The following is a 21,952-nucleotide window of genomic DNA, read 5'->3' as shown; positions in this document are numbered from 1 at the left end:
TCTTCACTAGTATTCTCCCTTTGAAGAGGACTAACAAGGAAGAAAGGTTTATCTTCAAGGAACATTACATCCATTGAGACAAAGTACTTCCGTGAAGATGGATGGAAACACTTATAACCTCGTTGGTGAAGAGGATACCCAACAAAAACACACTTCTGAGCATGAGAGGCAAATTTAGTTCGGTGAGGGCCATGACTAGGAAAAAGCAGTGCATCCAAACACCCGAAGAAGCACATCAGGAATAAGACGTGTTGAGAGGTGTTCGAAATTTGAGAACACGGGAGGGCATCCGATTAATTAGATGGGCTGCAGTTAGAACGACATCTCCCCACAAATAAGAGGAAGAGAAGTAGAAAGCTTGAGGGACCGAGCAACCTCAGTGACGATTTTTTTGTTCAGCCACCCCATTTATTGAGGAGTATAAGCACAAGAATCTTTCAAAACTAAGAAATCATGAAAGCTGTTATTAACGAATTCACGACCATTGTCACTACGAAGAATGACAATTTTTGTGTTAAACTGAGTCTCTACTGTAGTATAAAATTGTTGGAATACAGACGTTACTTCTGACTTATCAGTGAGAAGAAACACCCATGTAAGACGGGTGTGATCATCAATAAAAGTTACAAACCAACGTTTTCCGAACGAAGTAGTGATGTTTAAGGGACCCCAGACATCACTATAGACAAGATGAAATGGTTGGGAAGGTTTGTAAGGTTGAGATGGGAAGGTGACCTAGTGCTCACAAGACAAAGAAGAAACATCAACATTATGCAATAAATGGGGAAATAAATACTTCAAATATTGAAAGTTCGGATGACCAAGACAAAAATGCCATAACATATAATATTTTTTAGAAGTTGAGAAGCAAGAAGACAACGGACTAGTCCTATAAAAACTTCTACTGGCAGCATCATCAGAAAGGAAATAGGGTCTCTTATCGTGTCGGATAGTGCCAATCATCGTCCCCGAGCTCAAGTCCTAAAATAAAATAGTATCAGATGAAAAAATAACTTGATAATCCAGATCTATAGTTATCTTACTGATAGACAATAAATTGTAAGATATTTTCGGGACATGTAACAGATTCTATAAGGTCAAACCCTGGAACGGAGAAAGATGATCATTTCTTGCAACAGGAGCAAAGGACCCATCTGCAATATGAATTCTCTCATTACCAGCGCTCAGGAAATATGAGAGAAATTGATCAGACGAGCCAGTTAAATGATTTGTTGCTCCTGAATCTAGTATCCATGGTTTCTTACCCTTAATACTAAGAAGACTAAAGAACTGAGGAGTACCTGACTGGACAACTGCACCAACCCCAACATTACCAGGGTCATTCTGTGTGGTCACCTAAAATTGAGACTGTGAAACACCATTGGTTGAATCACTCACAAGTGCCCTGCTAGGATTTGACTTATCATTTGGAAGGCGACGTCTACCATTCGGAGGTCGACCATGTAACTTCCAGTACTAATCCTTATTATGCCACAGTTTCTTGCAATGTTCACACACTGGATGAGGCTTACCATTCTACTTGTCACCATCAGACCCGAGCGATTTTGCACCAAACGCAGCAAAGTCAATAGGATAGACAATAGGATTGTTCATTGCACTCGATCTATCTTCCTCTAACCAGACTTCAAAACAAACTTCCATGAGAGAGGGTATTGGTTTTTGTGCCAGTATCCGACTGCTCCCTGTATCAAATTTGGAGTTTAGACCGGCAAGAAAGTCATAAACACGATCAACTTCCTCAAGTTTTAAATGTTGAACTCCACCACACAGACAATCCCAAACAATTTCCTGACATAGATCCATCTCCTGCCAGATTAAAGACAGTTTGTTGAAATAAAAAGTAACATTCATGAACCTATTTGCGCAAGGTGTACGATCATGATGCATTTTGCCTCTTAGAGTACAATTTCTTTACTGCATCCCAAATATCCCAAGCAGTTGCAACCTATAGTAAGGATTTCCCTATCTGTGGTTCCATGTTGTTGGGGATCCATGCTTTTAGCTAACAAAGAACGGAGCAAGGAGTCTTCTCCCTTCCAAACACATTCATGCGGATCTCTGAGTCGAGGTCTCAGTATCTCACTAGTTAGATACCCAAACTTGTGACCCCCCTTGAGACCCATTTTGATGGACTGGGATCCAGAGAAATAATTTTGGCCATTCAACTTCTCCTTTGTAATAAACCCTGTAGAATTTCTCACAAATCTAGATAAAAAATTTGCTATAGGTAAAGTAGGGAAAGCAGTTACCGGATTTTATGAATACATCGGTAGATCGAAAGATAGAACTAAATTTATAGGGTTTGACTGGAGGTTGCCCTAAGGGCAGCAATCTATTGTTGAAGGCTAATTAACTGTTGTTGGACCACCATCGGAGACAAACCTGTCGAACCTGAAGTACCATGACTAGCCGACGCATGTTGAGTAAGATAGGTGGTTGATGTGTTCGGTTGCTATCCACCCGGAAAACGACAAGGATTCACCCGTTTCAAACATGAATTTCCAACTGTCAATGCTCGTGCCGCTTGGGTGACCGATGCTGGGGAGATCGGCGACGAAGTATGGTGCATCAGATGGCACTGGGATCAGGTTTGCCTCCATCAGTCGCTGGAGCTGGTTTGACGGAAGGAGTTGGGCCAGTGTAAGTTGGGTCGATGGAAGGAGTTGGCTTGTCTGCGCCAGCTGCAGCTCAGAAGGAATCGGCTACATCAAGGGTTTTGTCTGCGCCAGTCTCTGCTTGAAAGAAATCGTCTGCATTAGCAGTTGCTCGGATGGTGACGCGCGAACGCCCTGGTCATCATGCGATGGCAGCTTGAACATCAGGCTAAGATGGAGCCACTGGAGGTACCTGTCGACAGCGGTTTGAACGACGACAGACGGAATGGCAGTGGTGGCGTCAACTGTTTCGGTCGTGTTTTCGTCAACGACGGCTAGGGTTTCATCACCATGCTTTGATAATATATCAAAAGAAAGAAGAAGATGACACGAAGTTTATGTGGAAAACCCTAGAACAGGGAGGAAAAACCACGGCAGAAGAGCTCTTTTTATTATTGTTCAACTTACACCATACATGCCAGACCCAAGATATAAATAGGCTATATATTTTTTTTGAAACAAAAAACAAGATATAAATAGGCTATATAAAACCCTAAAACAAAAATGGGAAAAGTAGGGCAAAGTAAAAAGACTAAAATGCCCTTAGTGCTAATACATCATGCAAGAAAATATACTATGTGAACATGTTTTCAAAATTTATATGTTAAAGCTGATAGATATTAAAAAGAATTGAAAAATCAACAATAAACTAGCAATAGAGACTAAATTTAAGATTTAAAATAAGTACAGAGAGTAAAACTGGACATCTGAAAGTACAGAGACCAAAATGGTATTTTCCAATAATAATATCTTACAAGTTTCTCACATCAAAAGTTATATGGTTATCTGAACACTTTCAACATTATAGCTTTGATTCTCTTTTGTCCAATTGTAGAGGTCTTTTGTAACTCGAATGGCTTGGGATCCTTCTGTCTTCTTTTGTAAGTTCACTCATCAATTGCATTGTTTTTTTAATCCAAAATAATAATAAAATAAATAAAAATTGTCTTACAAAATTTGCTTGAGCTATAAATGTTGAATCACCACTCAACCCAAATACTTAACGGTTATAATAAATTTAATATCATATCAATACTCTAGCATTTCCCCTCGCTTATGGCTTGAAAATTTGAAGGTTCGACAAGTGAAATTCAATATAAACTGGGGAGAGAATTACTTTACTAGGTTCAAACTCATGACATCCTGCTCTAATACCATGTTAAATCACCATTCAACCCAAAATTTAAGTCGTTGAGTTATGGTAAATTTAATATTATATCAATACTCTGACAAATAAGTAACCTAAACTCCCACAAATTTTGTTGACAAAAATGCAATCCCTATGATTCTCTCTCATCCAAAAATAGTAATGATAATAATAAAAACCCAACTATTTGCAAATTACAATATCTTACTTTATTTAAAGAAAAAAAAATGTTCTTTATCTATTTTCAATAAAGAAAAAACAAGCTTTACTTTTTCATTAACTAAATTTCCACCGTTCATGTCATCTACATCTACGCAACAAATTGTTTCTTTTATCCTTTACTTATAAGTTTCTTATCCAGACTCCAGACGGAATAAAAGCATCCCAGTTTCAAGAAATAATTTTATTTTAAAAGACCAGTCAGAGAATAAATAACTCATTTTGGACAAATAGCTTTCCATATTTTGCTTCCTCAAGTGTTCCACAATTTCAACATAAAATATTGCTAAATTATGTTTGATCTAGTTTTGAAACCTTGGGGGTGTTTAACTCACCAACTTCATAAGTTGGTTTTAAACAACTCAACTTCAATAGAGTTTACTATTGAAGTTTGCACATTTATCAAGGAACTTCATTTTCTCCTTTCTATTTTGCACATTTATCGAAGAAATCCATCCACTTCCCAAAACTAACGAGTGTATTCAAGTCCATCGATTAGAAGCCATACCGTTTTTTAGTTACATCATTGGTGGTTTTCTTTTCAATTGGCTGCTTTTCAAAAGGAGGGCAACCATCACGTTTCCACCATACCTACAAGCACATTCGGAGATATTTATGCTAAAAAATGGTTATGGCAAAAAACAAGAATATGATCAGCAAGATAGTGAAAACAATTTCTTACCCAATTATTTTCTCGTTCTAATATATGCTCAATCTTCTGAAGGAAATCTTTCCCTCTGGGCGGTGTCACCTCAAGCAACATCTTCACACGCTCTTCACAAGATTTAATTTCTTCTCTCTGAATTTCGGTTTTCAAATATATTTTTTTTAAAAAGGAAAGGGCATATAATAATGCATAGAATTAAAAAAAGAAAAGGTTGCCGGAAAATAGACTCTGGGGCATCTCACGACAATGGTAAAGAACAGTATCCATCCATTTTATGTTAGTTAAAATAAAACAGAAGGCATAAATTATTTTTTAAAAAATGTATTTTCCTTTAACCAATTCCATATCTAACTAGCTAAACCATCCCATTCCCGTTAATAATAATAATAAATCAATAGAATTGATATTCTTCAATGCCTCAAACAATGATGTTGAGGAGTTGAGAAATATGAAAAAAAGTGCTCTCCTCTCCCCTCTCTCCTCCCTTCCCTCATCTCTCCGGCAACCCTCCAGCCTTTCTTCTCCTTTCCCGCGACGACAGTCTGAGCCCTATCAAATATTCTATCTTCAGCGCACCAAAGACAAGTCTCTCCTCAAATTTTAACTCCTTTTGGGTCAAGAAGGAATCTGAAGTGTTGAACTTAAACTTGAATTCCTTGGTCGTGGTTTCAAGACTGTTTGATCAATATACTTGGGTGGACAAGAAGGCTCTGGAAGATTTCTTCCAGTCACAACTTTCATTCAATCCTTTTATGGATGATAAAGTGTAGAAATTAGAGGAATAGAAATATGAATCTCCTCTTTTTCTTATTCAATCTATGCAGATTAGGTCTTCTTATATAGGAGAGAAACCTTTTACAAATATAGAAAGAATAAAGACAATAAAGGAAAACGGAAAAAATATCCATATACAAATATAGAAATTCCAACACTCCCCCTCAAGCAGGTTTGAAGATGTCTTCCATAGCCAACTTGTCAACCAATCTATCAAATTGTTCTTAGGAAGGCCTTTAGTTAGCACATCAGCAATTTATTTTGATGTATTTTCTTTAATAACATGCTTATCAACCTCAATATGTTTTGTTCTATCGTGTAGAATTGGATTATGGGCAATAGAAATTGCAGCTTTATTGTCATAATAAATCCGTATAGGCGTAGTCAAAGAAATCTTCAACTCTTCAAGCCTCACAAATTCCATGAGCCAAGGCTCTAAACTCTGCTTCAACACTACTTCTGGCCACATTTTGTTTTTTACTCCTCCAAGTAACCAAATTTCCTCCAACGAAGGAACAATAACCAAAGGTAGATCTTCTATCTATAGTACTTCTAGCCCAATCTGTAACAGTATAGATTTCTATTTGGAAGTGATTATTCCTTCGGAATAAAATACCTTTTCTAGGAGACCCTTTCAAATATCTCAAAATTCTGTGGGCCGCTTCAAAATGAGTCGGTCCAGGAGCATGCATAAACTAACTAACCATGCTCACAACAAATGCAATATCAGGACGTGTATGAGACAGGTAAATTAATCTACCAACAAGCCTCTGACATCGTTCCTTGTCCTTTATTTCTTCTGCTTTTGCTGCTAGAAGCTTTATATTAGGTTCAATAGGAGTTTCTACAACCTTGCAACCAAGCAAGCCTAATTCTTTAAGTCATGGACATACTTTCTTTGGTTAACAAAGATCCCCTTTTCTGATCTTGCAAATTTCATTCCTAAGAAATATTTCAACGTTCTCAAGTCCTTAATTTGAAATTCAGGAGCCAGTTTTTTCTTGAGATCAACTAAGCCTACTTCATCATCACCAGTGAGAATAATATCATTTACATAAACAATCAAAATTGAGATTTTATTATTCTCTAAATGTTTATAAAATAATGTATGATCTGCTTGACTTTGAAGAAATCTATAACTGGACACAACTTTTTCAAAATGCTCAGACCAAGCTCTTGGGGACAGTTTAAGACCATAGAGATTTTTTTTTAATTTGCAAATTTTATAGCCAACCTCCTTAAACCTGGTGGTAAGCTCATAAAGACCTCAGATCACCATTCAGAAAAGCATTTTTCACATCAAGTTGGTAAAGTGGCCAATCTAAATGAACTGCAAGAGACAAAATAACTCTAATAGAGTTAATTTTTACAACAGGGGCAAATGTTTCTAATAATCAATTTCATATATCTGAGTGAATCCTTTAGCTACCAGTCTGGCCTTGTAACTTTCAACCCTACCATCAGCATGACATTTTATGGTAAACACCCATTTACACCCCACTGGTTTCTTATTTTTAGGTAATTCTACTATTTCCCAAGTTCCATTTTGTTTTAGAGCATTCATCTCCTCCATAACTGCTAATTTCCAATTTGGATCATCTAAAGCCTCTGTATATTCTTTGGGACAAACAAGTCATCAATCCTGGATGTGAAAGATCTATGACCATTTGACAATTTTTTATATGACAAAGTTTGCAATAGGATGTTTGGTACAATTGCGAATACCTTTTCTAAGGGAATATCAAGATCAAACTCTACTGGAAAAGTACTTTGAGTAGTTAAAGGAGTAGGAATAGAAGAAAAATTACCAGTTTCAGTCGTCGGGGTCTCAGATTGGTCGTGTGAAGGACCAACTATCTTGTCTTGGTTCCCTTGATTGAATTTTCTTCTAGTATAAAATTTAAACTCAGGCACCTGATCAATATGATCATTGTAGTATTTCTCCTCTGATTGAGAAGTTTCTACACTTGGCATCATAGATCTGGTAACATCTGTACGATTAAGACTGGAAAAAGGAATACAAACATCCCAAAAAAAATTTTCCAAATTTGGCTTCTCCCCCTAAAGAGAATTTTGGGAAAAATAGGATTGATTTTCTAAAAAAGACATCCATACTCACAAACAGTTTTTTTTTTTTTTTTTTTTTTTGTCAAAGGATCAAAACATTTATAACCATTTATAACCCACAAAAATGCATTTAACAGCCCTATGATCAAGTTTGGACCGAAATTGATTGGGTATGTGAACATACATAATACACCCAAAAACTTAGGGTAATTCAGAATATATGTGGGATATTAGAAATTCTTTTTTAAGGCGGTCGATGGGAGTCTTAAAACTCAAGATCTTACTAAGCATTCTATTTATTAGGTAGATAGCTGTAAGAATTGCTTCCCCCATAGATATTTTGGAACTTGCATAGAAAACATTATAGCACGTGCCACTTCATGTAAATGCCTACTTTTTCTTTCAGCAATCCCATTTTGTTGGGGAGTATCCCGACATGTAGACTGATAAATGATACCTTTGTTTTTCAAAAATTCACCAAAAAACTGATTAAAGCACTCAGTTCCATTATCAGAGTGTAAAATGCAGATTGTGTTTGAAATTGAGTTTCAATCATATTGTAAAAATGTTTAAAAATGTCTTTCACCTCAAATTTTTTTGCATTAAATAAACCAAAGATAAACGAGTATGATCATCAATAAAAGTAACAAACCATCTCTTTCCACTATGAGTCGTAATTTTAGAAGGACCCCAAATATCAATATGAATTAAATAAAAAGGTTTTAAAGCCTTGTAAGGTTTTGGAAAATATGTGGACCGATGATTCTTTGCGAAAATGCAACTTTCACAAACAAGAGATTAACAATCAATTCTCTTAAATAAATTCATAAACAAATATTTGAGATAAGAAAAACTGGGATGCTATGATGCCATAGTATAATTTTTTCTTTAACAGAAAGAGAACTGATACTACTAAGACCTTGAGTTATTTTATTACTAAAAGAACCTTCATCAAAGTAGTATAGACCATCAAGCATCCTAGCACTCCCAATCATCCTCCCCAAATCCTGATCCTGAATACAATGAGATTCAAAGAATGTAACACGACAATTAGAATCTTTGGAAAGCTTAGAAACGGATAAAAGATTACAAGCTAATTTTGGAACATGTAAGACAGACTGGAGAGAAATTTTTTCAGTCAATTTAATAGTTCCTTTTCCTGCAACAGAAGAAAAACTACCATCGGAAATTCTAATTTTCTCATTGCGATATAATGGAGAGTACGAATTAAAAGAAGAAGAAAAACTAGTCATGTGATTTGAAGCTCCAGAATCAATAATCCACGTAGATGAATTACTACACGAGAATGTCTTGGGACCTGTGTGAGTTTAGAAACACATGAATTATTAGATGAAAAATTGGTGGTTGACAGTTGTAGGATTTGATGAATTTGCTCTTGTAACATGGTAGAAGATTTAACAAATAGTAGAAATCCACCAAAAAGAAACAATTTTTAAACCAAATCCAATAAAAGCAAACCAAACCAGAGTGAACCAGATTTTAAATAAACTCGGTAGACCAAGCCAGACTAAATGCTGAACCAAATCAAACCAAAACTTGAATCCAACCAAAATTTTGACAAGATCTGACGGAAATTCGCCGAACACAAAGGGCTGAAACAGAGGTTTCACGGCAATTTCGACTAGTGCGTGCAGCAAAACCTGAGTGGTTCGCAAACTCTGGCGGCTGGATGGATGATGCGTCGTTGATGACTGACCGGACGAACAACGGTTGATGGTGGCGCAACTGTAAGCGGCAATCAAAAGATCGCAACAAAGGTGTGACTGTAGTTGGCAGAAAACTGATATGGTGATGCTACCTCGATTGACGGCAAGAACTCACGGTGACACTGAGTAGCGAAAAAAGGACGGTCAGCGACGCAGACAAGGTTGGAACACGAAGAGCTGGATGTTTGAAAGAAGCGCGACCAAAAACACATTCACCGGAGATGCAACTTTCAGTAGCCGTCCGGTGGAGATCGACGTGCGGCGGTGATGCTCCTGGTGACTAATGGTGGTGGCGAACAAACGGAGGCTGATCGGCGGCAGTAGTGGTTACAAAAGGTAGTGTTTTTTGGGTTTTAGGATTTCAAAATCTTTAATGCTCTGATACCATGTAGAAATTAGAGGAATAGAAATATTGATCTCCTATTTTTCTTATTCAATATTTGCAGATTAGGTTTTCTTATATAGGAGAAAGACTTTTTACAAATATGGAAAGAATAAAGACAATAAAGGAAATGGATAGAATAAAGATAATTAGGAAAAAATATTCATATACAAATATAGAAATTCCAACATAAAGCCATTATGAAAATAGAAAAGGGTTCAACTTTTCTTAATTTTGGTAAATGGAAGCACTTTGCGAGAATGCATGTAAAATTGGATTTTTGGTCAAATCGTGCTCATTCTTAACCAAAATCTCCTACTAGGTGCTATGGAGGATGGATCTTTGTTAAAAACCCACCATTAGCTTATTGGCAAAGCTCGGTTCTTTATGCAATTGGGCAGAAATTAGGTGGGTTTTTTTCTTTGGTGAAAAAAGAAATGTACCTCTTCATTAAGATAATGAAATGAGACAATAGATCAAAGTACATGATATAGAAACAATAAACATTAATTCAAATGGATCAGTGAGTGCACCTGGACATCTCGAATAGGTCGACACCCCTTAGCACTCTCATTATATCCAAACAAAATGAAACAAACTATTCAAAAACAAAAGAACAATCATCCCTACAAATACAACATGGAGCCACTACACAAAGACAACTACAAGTACAAATATTCATAGAAAAATACAAATACATGGGCAGCAATTAGGTGATTCATCAAGTATTTCTTCTCAGACAATTATTTGGATCGTTATTCAGCCATTGTTGAAGTGGAAATAAATGTTTGTGGTTTCATCCTAGCTTCATTGGATATCAAGGACTTCGATCTTGGTGATTTTACCGTCTATTTTGAAGCAATAGACCCTTGGAATTCTCAAAACGTGAAGCATTTGTGATTTGAGTGAAGATCTTTTGCTCGATTATGACTTTTCAAATTCTATTGATCAAGAACGGGCTTTACAAGTGTCGAAAGATGAAGCGATCTTTGAAAAAGATGTAAGTGCAGAGTCGATCGATTTACTCTCAAGAAATTATGATCAATGCTCCAACTGTTGCAATATTAAATGAGAAAAGGTAGTAAATCTGGTCTCTTGGATGAGGAAACCGTTATGGCGCCAGAATCATTAAGGTCCTGTGGTATTAAAGACCTCGAGTTTCACTCGGACAGCCCAAGAGTCCCTTAGATGCATGAAGAGAATATTAATTATGTTGGTGGCGATAACATTGTGGTTGCCAATCATTTTGGTTCTCTCTCCAGCATTAAAATGGAATTTCAATCCCCCTCTCCTTTAATTGAATGGGCTGGAAATGGGGAAAATAAACATTCACAGTCGATCGTTCTTCTTCACAAGTATGAAAGTAAAATCTTTTAACTAAGGATTTATATCACACTGAAGGGGAAAGTCAAATGGTGCTTCAAATTTCTTGGAAGGGGAAATGTCGGTTCCAATTTTCCAAACAAACCCCCAGGTTTATGACACTTTTGGTAAGACTCCAAAGAAGCTTATTCAAGCTTTCCCTCTGCATTATAGGTGCTCCCTCCCTTGCTCCCAAGTTATCTGATGCTAATGATGATCTTATTGAACTTGCTTGTCTTCGAGCGCCAGCCCTTGATTTGCCCTTGTCTAAGTCCAATCAAAAGTCTTCAAAGATTATTCTACTTTCACAAGACTTCATGCTCTCCTCTCTCTCTATTCCGAATTCAAAGAACCGATTTATTTGGGGTGTTCCTCAACAAGTTAGCTATCATTGTCACTCAATTGGAAATGATAAACATGATGATTCAGATACAAGTGTTGGTAGTGAAGAGCCAGAGCTAAACTCTGTGGAACCAGCCTTCGAGGAACCCCCTCCAGAGAAGAACTTTGGAAAAGATCTTGTTGACTTGTTTCAATGTTCAGCCGAAAAGGAGTATGAAGATTACTCCATGGATTAAATGGGACCTTGAAGCTAATGCTTATTAATCTACGTGGAGGTTTAAGGTAATTGGTTGGACTTGCATGAAATCCTTTAGTATTCAGATTCTTCATATACAAGGAGTGGGATGAGATGTTTATCAATACAAGAGTCTGAGACAAAATCATGATTTCTCGGATTATTTTCCATTGCTATTAGCAGCTGAAATAGTTCGGTGGGATCCTTATCTATTTCGATTTTGTATTAGTTGGTCAATTTTGTTGCAGAAGTTAGAATTCAGGACTGGGCTGGTTTTATGCTTCCAAGCTTAAAAAGATAAAGGTGGCAGTCAAGTCTTTGTTTGCAGTTTATGAAGAAAGTCTCCTAGCTGAACTTGAATTCCTTGTTGCTAGGTTTGAAGATAATATTATTTCTCCCCCCAAATTTGATTTCCTCAGCTTTTGAAGGGGAATTCATGGAGTTTTATCTATCGGTGGTGCAAATTTTGATCCAGAATTGCAAACATTTGACTCAAGTTGGGGCCGTGAGCACCAGCTTCTTTCATAGTTTTTTAACAGCCAAAAAGTGGATGATTCTAATGCCGAGTTATTTTCAAGCATTGGGATTTCTCTTAGTTGCTATGGACAAAGGATGTTAAAGCTTTTCTTGTGAAGTTTTGGTTTGTAAGATTCATTGTTTTTTTCTTGATAGAGAGAAAAGTTCTTAAGAATGGTAATCCGGACAAAGTTCTATCTCAAATTTCATAGAGAGACGACTTAGTTGTTGTTTACATCAAAGCTTTTGGAGATCAAATGAAATAGGGTGGGAGTCTGTTGAATACTATGGCACATCAGATTGGCACTGATTCCAAGTTGTCTTTGTTGAAGGTGGTGGAGTTCTTCATCATTTTCTAGTGTTAGGATGTGATGAGGGGTGCTAAGGGAGTGTCAACCTAGTTGAGATGTCCGGGTGCACCTGCTGATCCTTATGACTACCTTGTAAATTGAGCATTAGTCTCACTTCATTTTCTTAATGAATAAAGAGACTTGTTTCCTTTTAAAAAAAAAAAAGCTTCGATGGTCTTGCATTGAATTCAGTCTCGTGGATTTGGTCTATGGTTTGGTTTGATTTTTTTTTTTTAGACTCGTGAAAGTTGAATCAGGCTTCCTCTCCCTTGGGGGGTGTTTGGCATGCAGGTGTGGAATCTTAAGTCTAAGAATATTAAGCCTGGGGGTTCGACTAGAATTATAATTTTATTTAATTTACTGTTTTTATTTTACTATGTTTTGAGTACTTCAAGAAATCAAAAAAATTGAAAAATTGGATCACTTTAACTCATTTGAAAAGGATCTATTTTTTACCATATGCTAATTTCAAATTGAAATAAAGTACGTACTTTTAGACTTAAATTCAATTATTGAAAAGCTATAATATTTTTTAATCAAATTAAATTTGAGGAAACAAAAAAATCATAAAATTTGAGTTTTAATTTTTATTTGACACTAAGGTGTTTCTAACAGTTTAACTCTTTACATTTAGAAAAATGATTCTAAATCTTTGAGCTAGTTAAATTGACCAACAGTAAAAAAAATGAAAATGTTAAATTATATTAGGCCTATTTATATATGTAGCCTAAATAAATATACCTAATTATACAATTGCAGTCAAATGAGCCATTAGTTTACACAAAAATATGTCCCGATTAACTTTTTTAGTTCTTAACATGTAGGGGAAGTTTCTTGTAGTTATGAACTTTCCAATTTTTTTTTTCAGAACTGTACAAATAAGAAAAACATCTCCAAAAATCCAAACAATATATTTGATGTATTTACATTTTTCAGTATATTTGTAAACACGCCAAAAAATAAACCATGGTACATGCAGTGTATATTTACATTTTCTACTATATTACTTGTATATTTGACACATACTTGAGATCTCAATAGATAGGTGATTGATTTTCAGCTAAGAAAAATAGAAAATAAATGAAATCTCTTAAAATGAAGGAAATATTAATTTTAATCAAAGAAGGGAAAAGAGGGAATTAAAAAAGATAATCTAATAATAATAATAATAATTAAAAAATTCCAAAAGAAAAAGGGTATATGAAAAAATTATCGTAATTAAACTAAGGGCCTCTTTGAAATGACTTGGAAAAAAACTGTTCGCCAGTGGGGTTGCTGGAAGTGGCAGCTGGAGGTTGGCCAGTCCGCCAGAGTTGGTGATCGGAGGTTGGCTGACAGTAGTTGCCAGAGGTGGCAGTCGGAGTTGGCCAGCGGCGATCGAAGATTGAGGCTGTATTTGTTTGTATTTGTTTTTTCGGACTTGTCCAGTTTTGATCCTTTTGGCTGTATTTGCTTTAAGTTGATTTTTCCTTTTCAGTCTCATTGTAATCTTGAGCATTAGTCTCTTTTCATTACATCAATGAAAAGTGTTGTTTCCTTTTTAGAAAAAAAAAAATTGTTTTTTTCTTCGTGACAAGTCTTCTCCTTGATTTGTCTGGTTCAAGTTCAATTGGAATTAGTCTAATTTGGGATACTTCTGTTTTTCTTGCATAGTCTTTTGTATTTTGGGAGTTGAATTGCTTTTTTTTTTTTAAATGGAAACAAGCCTCTTCATTGATGTAATGAAATGAGACTAATGCTCAAAGTACAAGAATATTATACAATGAGCAAATCTTCAAAGTATTTGGAGAGGAAACACCACGAGGAGGCATTAAGCTTTGCAGCTTTGAAATGATCATGCCAATGAGTTGCTTTATCATAGAATACTCTTTGATTTCTCTCGAACCACATATCAGATAATATTTCTTTGATTGCATTAATCCATAGCAACCTTGAGCCCGCTTTCAGCTTAGGTCCAATCAGAATCTGCATGTATTCTTATGGAAGGACCTGCCGAATACCCACCTTATGCCAAAAATATTAAATAAATTCTGCCAACATTTAACAGCGTAAGAGCATTCGAAGAACAAATGCTGCTGGGTTTCATTGGCTGCCATACAAAGGGGGCAGATTGAAGGAGACAAGTCGTGGGAGGGGAGTTTTCTTTGAAGTATCTCCGAACAATTTAATGATCCAAAAATCATAATCCAAATCGTAATATTGACTCGGTACAGACTCTTGGTCTTTCAATCTTCTCATTATTATCTTTGTATTTTGGGCATTGGTTTGAGACTCTTTTCATTTTATCAATGAAAAGTTACCTTTTCAGGATTAAATAGTTATTGTAGCAAAATACACACTTCAACGTAGGAGGCTTTGTTGGCTGCAAAATAGTGGGAAAATAAAGCAAAATAGCATTTAACTTGGAACTGTTTTCAATTTAACTCTTTTTAGGGAAAAAAAAATCCTCATAAATAGTTTCGAGGCTAAAATCCAGAAGGGAAATATGAATTAGGATTCAAGTAAGGGTTGCAATATAGTGGGACACTACAACAGCTTAAAAATGTGATACGGTACTCACCATGGTTTCAGATGGAATATCTTTCTCATTCTTTCCTGGGGCCTATAACAAAAAAAAAAAAAAAAAAAAAAACTAATTAGGACTACTTCAAACTTATAGAAAACCAAATCTGCCTAAGAATTTTAAAACAAACAAACATTGTACTTTTAGATAATCAAACAATATAAGGCACTGCATAAGAACGTGACGCCGAAAACTTGGATCCTTCAACTGCCACCAAAAGAAGAAGGGAATAAGAAAACGAGACACAACCGAGCTAGTTTGAACTTGAAATTTTACAACTTTAGAAGTAGTATTCATATAAACTAGATCAAACTTACTTCTAAACCCATCAGTTTACTACTAGTAAGATATTTAATGCTAAAGGTTGCTGACTCTTCCTCCAAGATGTTAGCATCTCCCTCTTCATCAGACAAAGGTTGTGCATCAAAGGTATTCAATACGACCTTTAAATTTCAAAATCCAAACAAAATGCACTTTATCAGATGTATATATATACCATTAAAAGAAAAGATACATGAGCTAAAAATAAATAGACAAGAACAAAAAGGTATACCATTAAACTGGATGTGAACTTTTGCCACTTCGTTGGAGCAAGTGCAAGGGAGGCAGGATTACAAAAGTATTCCTGGACAATAATACACATCAAACTTTTGGTGTCATTACCCAAGTGAAACGTGTTAAATTCACAAAATTAATTACATTAGCACTTGAAATGTTATAATAAGATGAGACCGTGAGAGAGTTTTATTAACCATTATAAAATTCATAATTATTTAATTTGTTTTAGAAAAGGATGTTGATTTGCCCATAGACGTGTTGTCATTTGGAGCTGCAGAGAAGAAGAAAGTAGTGAGCAAGGGATCAGAAACAAAGAGGTTGAGAAAGAAGCATGGTGAATTGGATAAGATTTTTCTTTTTAAAAGGAAACAAGTCTCTTCATTAATATAATTGAATGAGAATAACACTCAAAGTACAAGAGAGTTATACAAAGAGCATAAAGCATAAGACCTAGGGATCTGGAGGCGCACCCAAACATCTCAACTAGGTTGACGTCTTCTTAGCGCCCTCATCATATCCTACAAACTAATCTCAATGTAAAAGGATTCAAGGCTAAAACACAACCCTTACAATGAAACGAATAAAGATACAAGAAAGACATCTTCCTAATGAAAAGTAAAGAGAAGAGAAAAAGGGCACACACTTGTTATGTGGAAAATCCTAGTACAGGGAGAAAAAACCACGGTACAAAGAACTTTTATTATAATAAAGTGATACAGAGTAATGCCCAGAGGCTACATTTTAAATAGAAAAAGATGAAACCCTAGGGTACACATGAGAAGACAAAAATGCCCCTAGGGCAAATATTCTATTTTCCAACACTTCCAACCAAAAATACTACAACAAAGCACCAAATAAAAAAGCAAACGGCCTAAAAGCAAGAGCAAACTATGCTATAAAGATAAATGCTTGCCCGCTTAAACAAAATTCTTGAATGGAATAGGCCTCAATTGCTTGGATTGAATGCACCACAAAGAAGCATTCTGACGGGCGACTTTAAAGGGGATCTGACCAGACAAGGGTTTTATCATGAAACACTCTTTGGTTTCTCTCAAACCACAATTCAGCCAATAAAGCCTTGACTTCATCAAACCAAATCAAACGAGGCTCTCTCTTTAAATGAGGACCGATTAAAATCTGTTGTACATTCTCTAAAACCATTGCTAAGCACCCATGAGGTATTGAAAGTATTGAATAGTTTCCACCAACATTTAGCTAAATATGGGCAAGTGAAAAAGAGGTGTTGTGGATCCTCTCCATTTTGTTTACAAAGAAAGCACATGGAAGGAGACAAGCAAATTGAAGACAGCTTGTATTGCATAATGGAAAAGACGTTTAGTAGACAAAAGACCATTATCCACACAAGAATGTTGACACATCTTGGACAATTTGACTTCCACAATGCCTGATAGATCGATTTGTCCAAAGGGGAAGATGGAGATAGATGTGCTGAGAGAGATTTCACGGAGAAAATCCCACTCCCTTCTAGTGACCCAGATCTTTTTATCAAAGTTTTCAGTCACTTTTCTATTTGAAATTTGGTGAATCGGAGAAGATTATTTTTAGGCTTTCTGAAAGACAGCCATATTGGACGTCAAAATAGTTGATACAAGAGACTGACCAACCAGAACCATATTTGAAAGGAAATACTTAAAGACCTTTGTGTCTCCAACATCAAAGGTACACCAAGGAACGTATGAGCTGAAGCCAGAATACAAGGAATCATGTGAGGAAACGAAACCGCAATAGGTGAGTTATGTTCCAAAAACCGGGAAATGACTTTGGTTTTGGTATTTGACTAAACATTCAGTGGAAGATTTGTGTGTGGATGGGAGGGGGCTGCTCTTTTCTTTGGTTTTTAAGTCTAGATTTAGGATTTCCCCATTCTCGATCCTCATAAGTAACCACTGAAATATTGTAGAAATGTGAACCCATCATTGCTCTTCTTAGGACGGTATATTGTCCATAGTGATCACAGTTGGTTGCAACTTTTGATCGTAATTTCTATTAAAAGTTCTTTTGTAATTGGCAAGTATTGTTTGGACGCGGTCCCAACTTAAAGTTGACCATAGGAAGGTTCTCTTGTTTCTAGGTTAAAAAAAGCAACAATTCCTGTTTAACCTTGCCAAGGACACTATTACTAACATAATAAATCTATTTGCAATGCTGGAATGAATTTAAAAAGTGGTTAAAATACTATCTTCTTAAATAACTAAGACATTGTCTCCTTTCATTTTCTTAAGTGTGGTATCTGCCGGAGATTTGATTGGTTGGCTTTATATTTTTCTAAGGCATTGATTTTTGCATTGTCTCAAATAAAGTCTTTAACATCTGGTTTAGACAACAAATTATTTTCTTGTAGAAATTTCTTCCTTATCGGGAAAATTCCGGTTGATTTATTCCATTCTATATTTTCCTTTATTGAGGCACGGCTTATTTTTTCCAAATGCGGATTTGTTTCCTTTCTTGGTTTCAATTATTAATAGAGAATTATGCTAATCATTTAGGGTTGTCGCTTTTGTTATTTGAGCAACACGATTTTTTCTGTTATGTGGCCGAACTATGCAACATTACATTTTTGTTCTTTGCTCACTATATTCCATTGTGAAAGGTTTTCATCTGATGAGTGCATGTTGAAGATAATCACGGTCTTAGAGGGAGCCTGAGCCATAACTGTCGAGAAGGGATTCTCACAGTCTTAGGGGGAGCCTAAGCCATTGTTATGGAGAAGGAGTTCTCCATCTTAGGGGGATACTAAGTTTCATCAGTGAAGGGAGTTTGCTGACTTGAAGGAAAGATAACAACGTTGAGAGGAGCCTCACACACGGTTGAAAGCCGAAGTGTTCAACAATAATATTATCAAACTTAGGGGAGCCTAAGCGCATTTGAAAGGGAGTCTCACATCTAGGGGGAGTTTAGGTGATTAGTGAGTTGAGCTCTGCGTGAGTCACTGTAGTAGTCGTGTATTATAAACAAGTACTATGTTGTAAACTATTTAACTTATTAATATTAGTGGATTATCTTTCCCAGGCACACTACCTCCCGAACGTAGGTGGATTTCACCCGAACTGGTTACCAACTCCTATATGTCATTATCTCCTTACTTCTTATTGGTATCTTGTTGTTACAATTGTTGTCTTTGCTTTCCATTTAACATCCGTAATTCGAGTGACGAGTCAACCTAACGCTTTTTCAATTGGTATCAGAACGGGTCACCTTTATCGCAGGTGTTTCGATCATGAACAAAATCAAGGAAGGTGGCTCCACCACTCATCCTCCTATCTTAGATGGGACAAACTATTCATACTGGAAAGCTCGAATGACTGCCTATCTGAAGTCGATTGATAGCAAAACATAGAAGGCTTTGGTTACTAAAAGGTCTCATCCAACCATTAAAAATGACGATGGGAAGGAAATCTTGAAACCTGAATTACAATGATTAGAAGCAGAAGATGAGGCGTCCTTAGGCAATTCTCATGCCTTAAATACAATATTTAATGGTGTGGATCGCAATATATTTAGACTGATCAACATATGCGTTTCTGCAAAAGAGGCGTGGGATATTCTATCCATTGCTCATGAAGAAACTTCAAAAGTGAAAATGTCAAGGTTGCAGTTGTTGACTTCAAAGTTCGAGAATCAGAAAATGCTAGATGATGAATCAATTGTTGAATTCAATGTACGGTTACTAGACATTGCTAATGAGTCATTTTCTCTAAGAGAGAAAATTTCAGAAGAAAAACTTGTCCGAACGGTGCTTAGGTCTCTACCTAAGAAATTTGATACGAAAGTCACTGCAATTGAGGAGGCTAAAAGACATAACATCCCTAAAAGTCGATGAACTATTTGGCTCGCTAACCTTTAAGATGTCCCTAGATGGAAAGCTCGAGAAGAAGAATAAGGGAATTGCTTTACAGTCCTCAATTGATGATGAGCAAGTTGACGCTAACAGAGAGTCTGAAGATTCCCTTTCTAAATCTATTTCACTGCTTCCAAAACAATTCAATCGTGTTCTCAAACGATTTGGAAAGAAGCCTGACAATTTCATTCTAAAAATAACAAGTCTCGTGAGTCTCTTCCACTCAAGCAAGTCAAAACCCAAAGTAGTAGGAAGAAAGTCGACAAGTCGGTGCCTTAAACCTTAAAAAAGAAAGTTCATTCAAATGTAGAGAGTGTGAAAGTTATTGTATTTTCAAGCAGAATATCTTAATTTCTTAAAGAAGCAGGGTAAAAGTTATGTTTTAACCCTATCCGATGATCAGTCAGAAGACAACACAGATTCAGAATAAGATGTCAAATCTCTTGTCAGTAACATCTCATCTGACACCTTGTCATGTGAGATTTTGGAGTATGATGTGTATGCTGAACATGTTCACGACACCCCTAACCATGGGTCTGCGGATCCTTCTTATCAAGTTCTTTTTAATAAATGGCAAGATGATCAGAAAGATTTTGATGTGCAAAGGGAAAAAATTAAGACTTTGTTGGCAGACGATTACAGATTTATGACTACTATTGCAGAGTTGAAGCGAGAACTTAACCAAGTTAGAGCCGAGAAAGAATTTGTGTAAAAATGTTAGAATGTTAAACACTAATACCGAGTCCCTAGAGAAAATTTTGACAAAGGGAAAAATAGTTGGAGATAATTCTAGGTTAGGCTTCTTAAAAGGTGAAAATCATCCGAATAAACAGTCTCAGTATAAAGGGAAGCAAAAGATTGAGTTTGTTAGAAGGCTTTACAGGTACCTCCTTTAGCAACTCAACGCAAGTAGCCAATCGTGTTCACAGACCAAGATGGATCTGCCACTACAGTAGAAGAGTGGGCCATAAACGACCATTTTGCTATCAATTGTTGGAAACTCTTCACAAATTTACCTACTCCAAAAAGGCTACTCACTTCTCTCAAAATAGTCCTCATAGAAAGTAAAAAATGAAACAAGTTTGGAGAATGAAGAATGTTCAAAACAAATGCAATGTTGTACTGACATCCCTTAGATCATCAGCTAAAAAATATTGGTACTTTGATAGTGGGATCTCCGTTACATGATTGGTGACAAGAATTATTTGTCTGAACCCAAGCCTGTCAACTCGAGAAAGGTCACATTTGGCGATGGTACTTCTGGTAGGATCATTAGGAAAGACAAACTTAATTCCTCAGGTCTTCCATCCTTAAATGATGTAATGTTGGTTGAAGGGCTTACTGTCAACCTTGTTAGCATCAGTCAGTTATGTGATCAGGGTCTGAACGTGAGTTTTACTAAAGACTAGTGTGTTGTCACAGACAATGTCAAAGCTCTTGTCATGATAGGTACAAGGTCATCAGATAACTATTATCTGTGGAATCCTAACGTTGCTTCGTAGGTCTGTCATATCTCTCGACAAGATAAAGCAAGCCTATGGCATAAATGCCTAGGTCATGTGAGCATGAAAACGATTCAAAAAGTTGTAGTCAGAAGTGCTATATCGAGTCTTCCTTCTTTACCTTCATCGACTAGAATTATCCGTGGAGTTTGTCAATCAGGTAAACAAACTCGCACTCCTCATAAACAGACATCACATCTTGGCTCTACACAAATCTTAAAACTTCTTCGCCTGGATTTTATGGATCTTATGCAATCGGAAAGTTTGGGAAGTAAAATGTATGTTTTAGTTGTCATTGATGACTTCTCTAGATACACTTGGGTTCGGTTTCTTCGTGAAAAGTCAGATGCATTTGGTGCTTTTGAAGCTCTGTCTCCTAGTACAATGTGAGAAAGATCTGAATGTGATTCGTATTAGGAGTGATCATAGTAAGGAGTTTGAGAACTCTCAATTTGCTTTTTTTGTAATACAAATGTGATTCATCATGAATTCTCTGCTCCAATCATCCCCCAACAAAATGGGGTTATGGAAAGGAAAAATCGAACACTTCAGGAGATGGCATGTGCGATGCTACATGCAAAACATATGCCTCTTCACTTTTGGTCAGAAGCTCTAAATATTGCGTGTCAAATTCACAACAGAGTTATTTTACATCCCGGTACCTCGAGCACGCTTTATGAACTATGGAGAGGGAGAAAACCGAATGTTAAACACTTCCATATTTTTGGAAGCATGTATTACATCCTTGCTGATAAAGAAGCTAGACGTAAATGGGATTCCAAATCGAATGAAGACATTTTTCTTGGATATTCCACAAATAGTCGAGCCTACCGTGTCTACAATAAAAAAACTCGCTCTGTGATAGAATCTATTAATGTTGTGATTGATGATGGTCCAAACTCATCTAGCATCACTCCTATAGAAGAGGAAGATTCCGATGCACTTCCACTTGTTAATACAAATGTCGCTAACAACTCATCTGACATGTCAACTGACAAAAAATTTAA

The 21,952-nt window shown here is 36.2% G+C and overlaps 1 protein-coding gene across 5 annotated transcripts in view; it reads right to left on the bottom strand.

The window, feature by feature from the left end:
* The window catches only part of THO1 (nuclear matrix protein-like protein), a 49,467-nt gene that overhangs the window by 10,822 nt on the left and 16,693 nt on the right, over positions 1-21,952 (bottom strand). For all 5 annotated transcript variants that reach the window (XM_039036275.2, XM_090315955.1, XM_039036276.2 and 2 more), the window contains 6 exons: positions 15,580-15,651; positions 15,344-15,469; positions 15,168-15,233; positions 15,024-15,065; positions 4,724-4,840; positions 4,550-4,632 (listed from right to left, as the gene is read on the bottom strand). In XM_039036275.2, coding sequence (XP_038892203.1) covers positions 4,550-4,632; positions 4,724-4,840; positions 15,024-15,065; positions 15,168-15,233; positions 15,344-15,469; positions 15,580-15,651 — 506 coding nt within the window. The remainder of the gene's footprint in view (positions 1-4,549; positions 4,633-4,723; positions 4,841-15,023; positions 15,066-15,167; positions 15,234-15,343; positions 15,470-15,579; positions 15,652-21,952) is intronic.

This window comes from Benincasa hispida, chromosome 7, assembly GCF_027475165.1.
Source record: "Benincasa hispida cultivar pf3 chromosome 7, pf3_genome.v1.1, whole genome shotgun sequence".
NCBI classification, from domain to species: Eukaryota; Viridiplantae; Streptophyta; class Magnoliopsida; order Cucurbitales; family Cucurbitaceae; genus Benincasa; species Benincasa hispida.
This window is presented reverse-complemented; position numbering and strand designations above follow the sequence as displayed.